The following is a 14,363-nucleotide window of genomic DNA, read 5'->3' on the forward strand; positions in this document are numbered from 1 at the left end:
AGTGCCTCCTCCCAGAGGATCAGGGGGGGTTCAGCGGACCCACCGTCTAAGTCTGATACACTTTTGTCCCGGGGTCCTGTGCCCGGGGGAGGGGTTCGTGAGTGCGATCACCTGTTGCTGTGTCGGCGGATTCACTGTCCCGCCTCCATTAAGGGTCCTGGGGTCCCGTCGGGTAAGGATTCCGGGGGCCTGTTCCTGGGAAAGGTCCTCCCCAGGAGGGGGAGGGAGGATGACCAGCATTCGGATCGCGTTCGAGGCCACCCGGCTCCCAGCGGTTGCGGCCTACTGGGGAAGTCGGGTAGGCTGAGACTGCAGGGAAAAAGAGGGTGTGGGGGACCCGGGCCCACCCTCTCCACTGGGTCCCAGCCCGGGGCCCTAACTGGGGGACAACTAGCGCGTTCCCTCCACGACAGGCGAGGATGATCCCCGAAACTCGCCTGCCCATGGGCGCCAGAAGCGCTTTGCCCCAGGCTTCTTCCACTCCCCACTCTCCACTGCCCCGCCTGGGTATCTGCCCGGGACACTTACTGCGCCCAAGCCGTCGGCCCCGTCCGTCCGGTGTCTTGGGGGCTCCGGTGCCACTCTTCTTTCCCTCCAGTGGGGTGGGATGCTCGTCCTTCTGGGGGGTGTTCGGCAGCTCCTCCTTGAGCTGCCGCTAGCCGTCTCACCCGGCCACTTTTCAAGCGGCCCGGGTAGAGATGCCGCGTGGGCCAGCCCCGCCCCCCTGGCATCCACACACACAGTTGCGCAATGGCCGGGGTCTGGAGCTCTGCCTCCCACTCCGCGCGGCCCTGGGCAGCTAGAACGCTCTTCAGGTGCCCGGCCCGCCAGGTGCGGCTGCGTCTTGCCCCGCCCCCCTCGCTGCAGGGCCGTGCACGTTCCCCTGCACCGGGTCTCAGCCCGGCTGGGGCTACTCCGGCCATTTGCGCCACCGGCCTGCCCTCCCCAAGCCCGGGGGGGGGGGAGGGTGGTCCCCCTACCCGGATCAGTGCGGACCCCACTGGGTCCGTCACAATGTCATCTAGGCATTGTCACTACTGAGACTGTACAAATTCATAGGAAGACCTGGTCCCTGCCCTGAGCTGTGCCAGGATAAGCAGGGTGTTGCTGGTGATGCTAATTTCAAGTGTTATCCTACCACTGCTTCCTTCCTGTGCACCACTCCATGAATCTAAAACTCGTAGATATCATCTTTGGTGATGGGGGGTGGTGTGGAAAGAAAAACAAACTCTTGGCTCTTCCCAACTAAAGTCCAGAGAACAATATCTGCTCCATGTATTAGGGAAGTAAGTGACTAGTCGACTATCTGATAAGCATAAGCTTACAGGACAGCAAAATAGTCCTTAACGAGTTGCTTCCCCCTCCATCCCTGCCTCTACCAGTTAATTGAATAGTTGATTAACCTCATGAAATCTTATCGGTTACTCGACTATTCTATAGCTCTCGGGGATGGGGCCGGCTGCACTCTGGCCCCACTCCCAAAGAGCCCCCTGCCACTCTGCACTGCTGCTTGTGCTAGAAAGGCAACCATACAGGGTGCCAAGCGAAAGCTTGTCCGTGAGCTTGTGAACCGATGGCCTGTCGCCTCGTGCGAGGTGGCAGCAGCCCCTGTCTGGTGGGGGAAGCTGGACTCGGCATGAACTGGAACTGAGCCGGGCTGCCTGCTGACCTGACTCCTAATACACTTTAAATGCAGAGCCACAGTGGGGTTAGGTCCTAGACCGGGCCCAAGACAGGACTGAGCCAGGCTGCTGACCAGCTGCTAAAAAATTTACTGGTGGAAGCAGTGGGGGGAATGTGTGCGTAATCTATAGCATTAACCTATACACTTTTGCTTTTTGGTTAATGGACTACACTATTACATTCAAGGAACACTGAAGTTTCCAAAAAAGTACATGCGTTCTTTCGGCATCCCTGTATTCCTCATTGTATGAGGAATAAGAGATATTCTGAAAGAGGAGGTTTTTCCAAAATGTGGCCCCATATAGATGGGCCAGATTTCAGAAAAGCCTCTTCTGGGAAAGGCTCTCACGCCCAGTCCCAGACGCTGCACCTCTGCTTTTTAAATGTATTAAAAGCCTGTCAGATCTTAATACATTTAAAAATGCAGAAGTGTAGCAGGAGAGACCTGCGTGAACCAGAAATCAGCTGTCTCTGCACGCAACGGTCCCCCCCATGTGCTTCTGCTTTTTAAATGTATTAAGAACCTGCTGCCTCCTAACACATTTAAAAGGCAGAGCCACAGCAGGGTTACCTCCCAAGGCTGGGAGCTAACTCTGCTGTGGCTCTGCAGTTTTCCCCGCTTATCAACTAGTGGATGGAAATTCCATTGCTTGACAGGAGTTGTAAGTTTGCCTGATCAGGACTCACCCATCTGATAGGCGCAGATTGGTGTTGCATCCTGGTATGTGCTGTGACCTAGGAGGTAGGAAATTTGACCTTCCATCACCATGTCATTGTCCTTGTGGAAGTTATTACACTTTATTAGAAGTTGTAATAAAGGAGCTGTCTAGTGTAAGCCATTTGCTCACTTTGTATCAAGCTTTGGCTTGAAATTGCAAACTTGGACACAGACACCATCTGCTGGCCCCGAGAAGTAACCTCGTGCATCAAGGGACAAATCACATTCAGACACACTATTCATTTAGCATCACAAGTGCAAGTTGTCCGTGTCTCTCTTTATGGAAAAAGATGTGAGCCATAAATAGTGCTCAGCTGGTACCTCCCCAATCCCAAATACCCCAGGCTATGTCTATACTGCAAAGTTATATTGGAAAAAGATACACAAATTGTAAACCACAATTTGTGTATCTTTTTCCGCTTTTTTTCCCCAGAAGAGGCTTTTCTGAAATCTGGCCCATCTACACGGGGCCACATTTTGGAAAAACCTCCTCTTTCAGAATATCTCTTATTCCTCATACAATGAGGAATACAGGGATGCCGAAAGAACACATGTACTTTTTTGGAAACTTCAGTGTTCCTTGAATGCAGAAAAGCTCTGCAGTATCCCAGAAAAGCTCTGCAGTGTAGACATAACCTCGGTCTTTATATAGCACCATAATTTACCTGATACTTTACAAATGTAGGAGTTCATATAAACTACCCTTCAAAGCAGGATTGAAGTCACAGATGAGACATATTTCTGCACCCCAGAAGGGTGCAGTTTAAGTAAGAAGCAGTTTTTGGAATAATGTTGATGTCTTTGGTGTTAAAAGAAATGACTGTATCATTGTCACATGGCAGAGTTTAATGAATAATTAAATCAATTAGTTTTTTGTCTCTGCATCCGCTTGTGGCAGGCTTTAGCCAATGACAAATCAAAGAACAGTCCAGTGAGCAGTTATACTGTTTTGAGAAGCGCTCTTATTTTATGCCAACAACCAAGCAGGCAGAAACCTGTGCATAGTTAAGTGTGATATTAAGACTAATTGGTGCCAGTCATTTCAGCCTCTTCGATATAGCTAAACCTGGGTATGATATTTTCTGAGTTAATGAACCATAAAATGGATTAACACTTTCTAGAGTTCAAGCCCTGAGTTCATATTGTGGCTGCACTGAAGGGAGGAGGCTAGCTTTATTTACTGATATACAGAGAAGCCACACTCTAAGATTTAAAATATGTATATAGCCCCAGTTTTCACTGCTAGAGAATCATGGCAATGCTAATTCTGCTACCACCTGGGACTGTCATTTCATAACAGGTGTTGTCAGGGCTGATCCCCTCTCTGGCACTCCAAGTGCAGAAGATGGGGGCCTGCAAGAAACCTTAAATATCTTGCCTGTATAGGCTCTGCTTACAAAAACTCCCCACAGTCACAGATGCACTGGCTGTGAGAAAAAAAAAAACCCAAAAGATGCCACCATCAAGTGATTAACCCAAAAAAACTGGAGAGGGAATACTTGAATTTCTTCCCCAGAGGTACTCCAAGCTCTTTTGCTCCAAAAGAGCTTGAAAAAAGAAAAAGAGAGAAACAAACTAGGGAGGCTAATGAGGGTGACCGATATTGCAAATGAAGCACGGGATATTTAAATCTCGCGCTTCATTAGCATGTTCCCGGGCGGTCACCATTTTGGAAATGGACTAGCCCGGAATAACTGCCTGTCTCTACACATGGCAGAGAAGCGCGATTCCAAGATAAAACCCTTAGTTTGAATTAACAGTTAAACCTCGTTCCATGAAATGGTAGATGCAGGCAGTTATTCCGGGCTTGTTCGTTTCCAAAATGGTGACCACCCAGGAACATGCTAATGCAGCTTGGGATATTTAAATCCCACGCTTCATTTGCAATTTTGGTTGTCCTCATTAGCCTCCCTAGTTCGAACTAGGGGGCTAGTGTAGACGTACCCTTAGATAGTAAGTGGGGAGGGGAAGGGAACGGAAGGCATGGATTCACACAGAGAAGTTTAACTAAACAACCAAAACAAAGAAAAATCACAACTAAATACACATTTTCCCTGTACTCATGATCCCTTCTTGGTTCAGTCCACTTTCATGTCCCAAATTCCTTCAAGACATGGTAGTCCTGGCTGGGTTTCAATCATTCTGTGTCACTTAGCTTCCCTCACACAAAGGAAGCAGGCAAGGTATCGTATACAATTCAAATTTCAGCACTGTATCCCCATTGGTTTTCTGCCAACAACACCCTTAGCTACCTGAGTTTAACCCTTTAGGAAGCCAACAATCCTCCTATCCATCAAGGTGTCTTCAATAATTCATAACATATCATTCTATAACCCAGCTCACCATGAATACTTCAGCAGAAATTTGTGGAAACAGGCATTTTTCCTACATGTAATGCTTGCAGTCCCTTGTGTGTGGATGGGAACTCCCAGCAAAATCAGTAAGGCTGCTGTTCTGGCTGGGACAACTGATCCAGAACTTTCATGCCTGGTGGTGCTTTTCTTAAAAAATAAAAGTCATGTTTAACACTAAAGAAAATGTTGGAATAGGGTACTCCTGGTCAGCGTGGATTGATTAGAGTCCTGGTGAAAAACCACTGCACATCTTGCTCTAAAAGATTAGTGCAACCATCAGCTTACCTGTTGGCCTAAATGCCTCCCACTCTCACACTTTTATACGTACGGGTCACTTACTGATGATTATAGTAATCTAGGGCCCTATCATGCTAATTTTAACCTTCTGTTTTACCTCTAGTGATGTCAATGGGTGTTCCTCAGAATAAGCACAGAATAAAGGCCTTGGGCACTTTCTACTGTCTCCAAATGCTGAATGGACATTTATGTTCAAGCTGAGAATATTACAGTAAAACCCGTGCCATATGATTACTGGGAGTTAGCAATAGAGTCATAGAATCATAGGGTTGGAAGAGACCTCAGGAGGTCATCAAGCCCAACCTCCTACTAAAAGCAAGACCAATCCCAACTAAATCAACAAACTTAAACCAAATCTAAGTACTCTGGACCTACTTAGTATTATTGTGTTAGATCAGTGGTTCTCAACTTGCAGTTTGTGACCTTCCAAGGAATTTGCAGCAAATGTCTGGGGATGAACCTTATTCCTGTTCATTATCTCTCTCTATATATACAAAAAACTGTTCCTTTGGGATGACAGAGTGACATCATGCATCACTCTGCACCCTGCAGCCCCTCCCTCTCCCTGCAGTCCCTCCCCCCACCCTCAGCCATATGGCATCCCCCTTTCCCCTTGCTCTGGGGAGCCACGGGAGCTGTGAACCATGCAGCCTCCTAACTCCCCGGTGCACCTGGGGAGCCGCGAGCCATGTGGCCTCCCCCTTCATCCCCTCCCATGTTCGGGGGCTGGAGCAGGAGCTGTGCAGCCTCTGGCCAGACCCAGCCCAACCCCCCTGGCATCTGGAGAAGGGGAGGAGAGCCAAGCCCGATGTGGCGTGGGCCTCACCCCTCCTGGTGCCCGGGGGAAAGTCAGGCCTGATGTGGCTTGGGCCCAGCCTCTCCTGGCAGGGGAGGGGGAGCGTGAGCATTTTTAAAAAATCAAAAAGGGGTGCGCGATGCCAAAAAGTTTGGGAACCACTGATCTATAGCAACCGAGGGAAATCACCATTGAGATCTGCTCCCCCATGTCATAAAATTTGAGTTGCTGCATGCATTTTGGCTTTTGTGAAATCTTGTTCAGTGTGGCTGCACAAATCACAAAGCAGAAGGGTATTGCTGTATATGTTCTTATAAGACTCAGGACAGAATGCTGAGCAGTAAACAATAAAGTTGCTGCTATTTGCTTCAAGAGCCTTGTATCAAGAGTGAAATATTAGAATATTAAGCACCACTTGTCTGATCCTGAGAGGTGCTGAGCATTTTCAATTCACTTTGGCTATGTCTACACTACAAGGTTTTTGCCCCAAACCAGCTGTTTTTGTGCAAAAACTGGCAGAGTGTCCACACCTCTAGTGTGTTTTTGCACACAAAAAAAATACAGTAAATTGACAGGACAGAGGGCTTTTGCTGGTAGAGTTATTCCTTTCCCCACAAGGAATAACTCCTTTTTGTGCTACAGCTCTTGTGCAAAAAGTCACGTGTGGATGCTCTGCAGGGGTTTCTTGCGCAAAAAGAGTCTATCAGAAAAAGCACAGGTGCTCTGATTGCCATTCTGTTAATGGCAATCAGAGCTTTCTTGTGCAAGAGTGTTCATGCAGTGTGGACACTCTCTTGCACAAAAGCACATCACTTTTGCGATGCACTTTTGAGGTGTGGACACACTTTTCACAAGACATTTTTGCGGAAGATCTCTTCCGCAAAAAGCTTCTTGCCCAAAAACCCTGCAGTGTAGACAAAGCCTCTGAGTAAAATGGGAACTGCAGGTGATCAGTACTTCTTAAGATCAGATCTATTAATTATGACGACGATGATAATTTTATGAGGAATATGCTAACCATGACATAATGAAATAAATAAAATCATATATCTCTATTAAATATGTGAAGTGCCTTGTGATACACAGATCTGAAAATACTCTGTCAAGTATTGCTGTGGTATTTAGTTAGCAATGAAGGGCCAATAGATCAGCAATGCAAGCCCAAACAAAAGGGTGCGAAACTTGCAAACCTTGCAGAAAGGCTTTCAGGAATTAGAGCTCAGAGAATGAATGTGCCTACAAAAGAAGTGTGTGGGACTGAAATATGTAATGTTCTTATTGTATGTTCATGGTCAACTTGTGTCATGTAGTCACTGGTGGGGGCAGTGGGGAATGTGTGGAGCTGCACTGTTACACTGGAAGCTCAGACTAGTGGCTCCAGGCCCACTGACCAGCGTGGGGTGGGGGAGAAGGGAGGCAGTGTTCCCTCTAAACTACACAGCAGCACAGTTTCACAGGTAATTAATCTGCCCCGCCCAGTCAGTCAGCTCCCTGCACTGAGCCCTGAGCCTCAGACTGGGCGGGTCTGATTAATCACCTGTGAAGCTGTGCTGCCACACAACTTAGGGAACACTGGTGGATGGGGAGGGGGCAATTGCCCCAGAGCCTGGCTATTCAAAGAAGTGGGGACTCTGAGGGTATGTCTAGACTACATGGCTCTGTCAACGGAGCCATGTAGGTGAGTTTACTAGACATAGGAAAATGAAGCAGCGATTTAAATAATCGCCGCGTCATTTACATCAAAATGTCCGCCACGCTGAGCCGACGATCAGCTGATGGGCACAGCGCGGTAGTCTAGACACTCCGCAGTCAACAAGGGAAGTCTCTGTCGACCGCTCCGGTATGCCTCGTGAAACGGCTCTGTCGACGGAGCCATGTAGTCTAGACATACCCTGAGTGTCAGTGACTGTGCCTGGAGACCTGGACCCTTTTAATTACTGCTGGAAACGGGGGATGTGGTGCAGCACAGCATGCTCCGGGCAGCATTGGGAGGGAGGGCAGCACAGTCCTGATGGCACTGAGGGCTGCCTGCTCTCAGCGCCACCCCTTCCACCTGAGGCCCTGCCCCTTCTAGGAGCACGGAGCCATCCCCCCCACCTTGCCCATGGGCCCGATGTGGCTGCCAGCTCAGCTGCTCACAATACAGCAATCACAGAACCTCTCTTTACTTTTGTGACTTTGCCTGTGCAATGGGCTAAAGCCTACCTGACAGCAGTGTTAATGAATTAAGGGCCTGCACATGGCTGGCTTAGGACACAACAGACAAAGAGGGTATAGAACCCTTCCTCTCTTTAGGGAAGCTCCTGTAGAAGGATCTGCCCTAATCAGGTTAGGAGCACAGGTAACACCACAACGTGTTGATCCTGCTCCTGTCGAAGTCCTCACTGATTTTGATGGGAGCAGGGCATGGCGAACAAGGTGGTATATATCACATGAAGTTCTGAACACTTCTTGGGTTGTGCCCATGAAAGCTCATGACACTATCTACATTTTTTGTTAGTCTCTAAGGTGCTGCAGGACCATTCATTGTTTTTTAAGCTTTTTTAGTTACAGACTAACATGACTACCCCTCTGAGACTTTGGAATTTGATTGTATCTCATAAAATGGAAAGGGAGTTATCTGGTAGGAAGGCGTTTGTACTGTAGAATGACCACAGGGGGGCAGCAAGGGGCCAGCGATGGGGACTGGAACAGCTATAACCTCACTGAGTTGACAAGCAAGAGGCAGGGGTGGAGAAAGGGAGCGCTCTCTACTATATATTTCAGGGAGTTTGTCTGTTTTTGTGTCTTTGTCTGTGTGTCTGTCTGTCCCCCAGCTGGAGGATATGCACCCCTCCCTCAGATGAGCCTGCTGTAGCTGCAGCAAACATAGACAGGTGCTTTTCACCTGGTTCCAAGCTGCTGTGGTGACAGAGGGCTAGGGATGTCCTCTTTCCCCGAGGCAGCCAGCTTATTGAACCCCTCATCCCCAGCCCCTCCCCAGAACAATTATTTAAATGATGAAAAACAAAATGTATTTGAGTTAAGGACCCAAGCAATGCTAGGTAAATCTTCTAGTTAATAGTATATTACAGGTGTGTTTATGTAGTATTTTATTGTAGTGTAGCATATAGTATATCACATGAAGTTCTGAACATATTATGATTATTATTACTTAAAGCCACTCCTACAATTACATATGGAGGCAGACCACAGGATGCACCCATGTGGAAACAGCTGCAGGATTGTGACTTAACTTATGTAAAATCACATATATATATATATATATATATATATATATATATATATATATATATATATATATATATATAAAACACCATTTCAGCTAGCCCGTGAAATACAATGAATCCAAATGTCAGAAGGGATTAGCTTCATTTGAGATTTTGTCACAACCTTAAATCAAAAAGTATGGGCTTATCAAATCTTTTGATAGTCCTTGGGTCAGTTCATGGTTGTATATTGAAATCATGTAAGATATCATTTACTAAAACAGGTGACAGCCCTTTCAGATGCATTTTTCTTTGAGATTTGGAGAGAGTTCAAACATGAAACACAAAGGAGTAAAAAGCTTGAGTGAGGTGGGACTTCATGTTCTTGATTCATATGTCTATTCAAGAAGGCACAAAAGAGTACTTACCTAACACTCTAGATAACTGACATAATTTTTAAAAAATCAAATCAGATGGAACTAACAGCTAACAGATCCTAACAGAACTTGACCTATCAGGGAACTATAAAATTCTGCACACAAACCTAAGAACATAAGAATGGCCATACTGGGTCAGACCAAATGTCTATCCAGCCCAGTATCCTGCCTGCTGACAGTGGCCAATGCCAGGTGTCCCAGAGGGAGTGAATTGAACAGATAATGATCAAATGATCTCTCTCCTGCCATCCATCTCCACCCTCTGACAAACAGAGGCTAGGGACACCATTCCTTACCCATACTGGCTAATAGCCATTTATGGACTTAACCTCCATGAATTTATCTAGTTCTCTTTTAAACCCTGCTATAGTCCTAGCCTTCACAACCTCTTCCGGCAAGGAGTTCCACAGATTGACTATGCGCTGTGTGAAGAAGAACCTCTGCCCATTTCAAGCCCCTGCTGCTCCAAGACCGAAGTAAATAAATAGATATGTCTTTGTACTGCAAAGTTGCACAGATGGACTATTTTGGATCAATGGGAGGTGGTGGAAGCAGGCTTCAAAGCTGGAGGACCCTCCTTCATACACTTTGCCTCCAGTCCCTGTTCTTTTTCTTATTTTTAAAAAATTCTGTGAGTCGAAATGTGGATCCTTGCCCAGACCTATACACTGAAATCAACCTAACATTAAATTGTTAATCTACTTTTCCCCAATGACATTATTTGCTTCCATTATATAGTTCACTCATTTTAGCCCAGGCAATCAGGCTGATCAATTTTACTTTTTCATTCTCAAACTAGCACAGAGTCCCAGCGGTAAGTTTCAATGTAATAAACCAGGGGTTCCCAAACTTTTTGACATGGGGACCAGTAAATCGATTCATGAGCTTTTGGAGGACCGGTAACATTCATTTGCATATTTGCATATTCATTAAGCAATGTTGAATATTCAAATAAGTTGTTTCTGGTCCTCTCAAAGCCCCCAGTGCCAGTTTTAGCAAAGCTTTTGATATGGTCACCCACAATATTCTTGCCAGCAAGCTAAGGGAATATGGATTGGATAAATGGACTGTAAAATGGACAGAAAGCTGGCTAGAGCAGGGTTTCCCAAACTTTTTTACTTTAGTTGGAACCCGTTTTTTTTAGTACTGTTTTTTGCAACCCAAAAATATAAACACATATCAAAAATGAATTAAAAATGAATAAATTTTCAGTGTTTCACCTGGCTGCATCCTCTGCCCAGCCTGGGCCAGGGCTTGGGGGACATGGCACCACATGGGCACTCCAGGAGGCAGGAGCAGGAGCAGATTGAGGGTAGGGTATCTGGTTAGGAGGGAGGGTACAAGGAGGGGTAGGGTTGCCAGGTGTCTGGTTTTGTACCAGACAGTCCAGTATTTGAGAATTCTGTCCGGGAAACAAATTGAGAAAATACTGGACATTTTTGTCCAGTATTTTCTAATTAGGTGTATCAGTCCGTAGCTGTGAACTGCCTGGCTGGTGATATGCTCACACTGTGTGAGTGTGTTTACCAGCCAGGCAGTTCGCAACTACTCGAGGGAGGGTATAGGGGGTGGGGCAGAATGGAATCCCCGAGGGTTGGACTCACTTGTGTGACCAGGTCAGTCCCTCTTCCTGCCAGCCGATTTGCTCCCCCCTGCCTGCTTCTCCTCCCGATCTCCCCCGTCCAACACCTCCCCCCCCGGCCAGCCCCGCTTCCGAAGGCTGGTTCTCCCATCCTCCTCCTCTCGATCTCCCCCATCCAGCCCCCCTGCTTCCCGTCCAGCCTTGCTTCTGCCAGCCGGCCGGCTGGCCGGCCGCTCCCCCCCTCCCCCCCAGTCTCCACCAGACAACCCCGCTGCCCTCAACCCTGCTTCCCGGTGGCTGGTTTCCCACCCCGCCACAAACCTCCTCCCAGCCTGCCCTGCCCCGCTCCCTTCCCGGCAGCCACGCTGAGGTCTGGGATTTTTTTCCCGCGGCCCAGTTCCAGGCCGCAGCCCATAATTTGGGAAGCGCTGTAATAAACAATCACTTTCCAAGGGTGGAATTAGCAGGGGTAATGGCAGTAGTATTGCAGCAGGTGTGGGGTTGTTAGATGGAGGAAGTGTGTGGGGAGAAGTGGATAGATATAGGAGGTAGCATAGGAGGCTTCACTGTGTGTGGGTGTGGTTGTTAACAGGGCAGTGAGAGCAATGTAGGAGAGCAGAGAGTAGTGGGGTGGGGAGCAGTGGAGAATGGGGAGGTTGTGGGGTAGTGGGGGTATTGGGGTGGCACAGGGCTAATTGTGCAGCAGGTTTAAGAGGGGACATCACAGGACCAGGGGGTTAGCAGTGAAGGTGTCAGGGTAGCAGTGGACAGATAGCAGACAGAAGCAGTGCAGGATATTGGAAGGTGATGGGGAATCAGAAGCAGTGGAATTATTGGGGATTTCGAGGATGGTGGGGTGAGGAAGCAATATGGGAGACTGGGTGGGCAGCAGTGAGGCATAGCAGTGTTGCCAACTCTGATGATTTATCATAAATCTTGTGATACTTTATGTTTAAAATTCCTGGCTCCTGTGTGGAAATATTAGCTTTCCTTTTTTTGGGGAAAAAATTCCAACCCTAATGATATTGGAGAAAAGCTGTAAAAAGTGACCCAAGTGCCCCCTGAAGGTGCAGAAAGCAGAAGGAAAATAAAAATAACCTACTAGGTATATTTTCTTTTTCAAAATCTCAAGATTTTTAAGGCAATTATGGGGAAGAGGGAGCTGACTCAAAGGTTTTGAACATCTGGAATGGTCTGGCCAGAATTCAGTGTTAATATTTTTTTAGAATTTTGACAGATAATATCAATGATTATTTTTAAGCTTTTTTAATTTTTTTTATTGGTTTACATTTTTACAGTTGTGGGAAATGATAGTGGCAAGTGTCACCTAATACCCCTAAACCAAATTCTCAAGCAGCATTTTTCCTACCTTGCCTATCTGTAAATTTCCACCATTATCCACATACTTGTTGTATATAGAGGCTACGTCTAGACTGGCATGATTTTCCGAAATGCTTTTAACTGAAAAGTTTTCTGTTAAAAGCATTTTCGGAACAGAGCGTCTAGATTGGCACGGACGCTTGTCCGCCAAAGCACTTTTTGCGGAAAAGCGTCTGTGGCCAATCTAGATGCGCTTTTCCGAAAAAAAGCCCTGATCGCGAAAATGGCAATCGGGGCTTTTTTGCGGAAAACAAATCTCAGCTGTCTACACTGGCCCTTTTGCGCAAAAGTTTTGCACAAAAGGGACTTTTGCCCGAACGGGAGCAGCATAGTATTTCTGCAAAAAGCACTGATTTCTTACAGTAGGAAGTCAGTGCTTTTGCAGAAATTCAAGCGGCCAGTGTAGACAACTGGCAAGTTTTTCCGGAAAAGCGGCTGATTTTCTAGAAAAACTGTCCAGTCTAGACACAGCCACAGTGAAACTGACACAGTAGGATGGATAAAAATCGAACCCTTCTACTCCCTAGTATGGGTTTGATGGGAACTGTGCAGGTATTGGAGGTGGAGCCCTGTGGGTGCTTGGGGGGGATATATAGCAGGCTGACGGTAGAGGGTGGCAGTGGGGCGCAAAAAGGGCACAGCCAAGCGTTCATCATTCACTGACTTGTCCTAGTTCCTATTCGTGCCCCAGTCCGGCCCTATCCCTTATCCTTGCTCCAGCCTCTATTCCGCTCACCTTGCCTCTTGGCTCGGGACAATCCCCTGTCCCTGCCCAGGCTCTGTGCTTTTCCCTCCCTCAGTCCCCAAGCAGATTTTTTTTTTGGCTCACAGCAGCCCCGCCCCCAAATCCCACCATTTGCAGCCTGAGCGCGCCCCACGCCCGTTTAAAGTGCCCCCCGCCTATGGGGGCCCTGCCTATCCCCTGCCCTGCCCCAGCCGCTGTCACCGCTCTCGCCCCCGCTCCAGCACTCCCCGCTCCCTCTGCCCTGCCCAAGCCCAGCGGGCCGGTGCGCCAGAGCGAGTCCTCCCCGGGCGCAGAGCGGACATCCAGCCGGCAGGGGGCGCCGTAGGCCGCGCTGGCGGCGGCTGCCAGCCGGGGGCCGCTCTTGCTCCGGCAGGCCGGCGTGTGGGTCGGCAGCCGAGCCGTCATATGACCGCGGCGCGGCGAGCAGGGCAGCGTTGGCCTTGGCTGGAGCCGCAGCCCGCCAGCTCGCGCCGCCAGAGCCCGCCACCAGCGCTCGTGCCGGAGGGTCCCGGCCCGGCTCGCCGCCGCCATGCTGGCGCTGCTGTCCCGGCTGCTGGACTGGTTCCGCTCGCTCTTCTGGAAGGAGGAGATGGAGCTCACCCTGGTGGGGCTGCAGTACTCGGGCAAGACCACCTTCGTCAACGTCATCGCGGTGAGCGGCGGGGCTGCCCGGGGAGGGGGAGTCAGGCGGGTCCCTAGGCCCGTCTCCCATGGGGGGGGGGTCTCGGTGTTGGGGGCGCGTGCTGGGGAGAGGGGGGAGCATGACCCTGCCCTGCGGCTGGCCCCGGGGGTCTTTCGGGGTCTCGGGGTGGGGTGATCCAGGGCCTGTCTGTCTGGCTCCCGCTGGGCTCTGGGGGCCTCTCTGTCCCGTGTGGGTAATGGGGGGGGGAGAATGCAAGAGGGTGTCCGGGTCCCTAGGTTTGTCCCCCAATGCGTTGTTTGGGTGCTAAACAGGCCTGGCATTGGAGGGTGTGTGGGGACGCTGAGCCAGCTGCTCTTCTCTGCCAGCCTTAAGGCAGGGTGGAGTGCCGTGCAGGTTTCCACCCGTGGTTGGCGGATGATGCTTTGGTTTGCATGTGGGAAGGGTGGATTTTGGGAGTGGGGCCATCTTTGAGTGACATTAGGGTATGTCTGAAGAGCCAACCCTCGAAACAGGCGGTTG

The 14,363-nt window shown here is 48.9% G+C and overlaps 1 protein-coding gene across 1 annotated transcript in view; it reads left to right on the forward strand.

The window, feature by feature from the left end:
* The first annotated feature begins 13,600 nt into the window (after nt 1–13,600).
* The window catches only part of ARL8B (ARF like GTPase 8B), a 38,342-nt gene continuing 37,579 nt past the window's right edge, over nt 13,601–14,363 (forward strand). The window contains exon 1 of the mRNA XM_075938703.1: nt 13,601–13,853. Coding sequence (XP_075794818.1) covers nt 13,731–13,853 — 123 coding nt within the window. The 5' untranslated portion in view covers nt 13,601–13,730. The remainder of the gene's footprint in view (nt 13,854–14,363) is intronic.

Source organism: Pelodiscus sinensis, chromosome 11 (genome assembly GCF_049634645.1).
Source record: "Pelodiscus sinensis isolate JC-2024 chromosome 11, ASM4963464v1, whole genome shotgun sequence".
Taxonomy (NCBI): Eukaryota; Metazoa; Chordata; order Testudines; family Trionychidae; genus Pelodiscus; species Pelodiscus sinensis.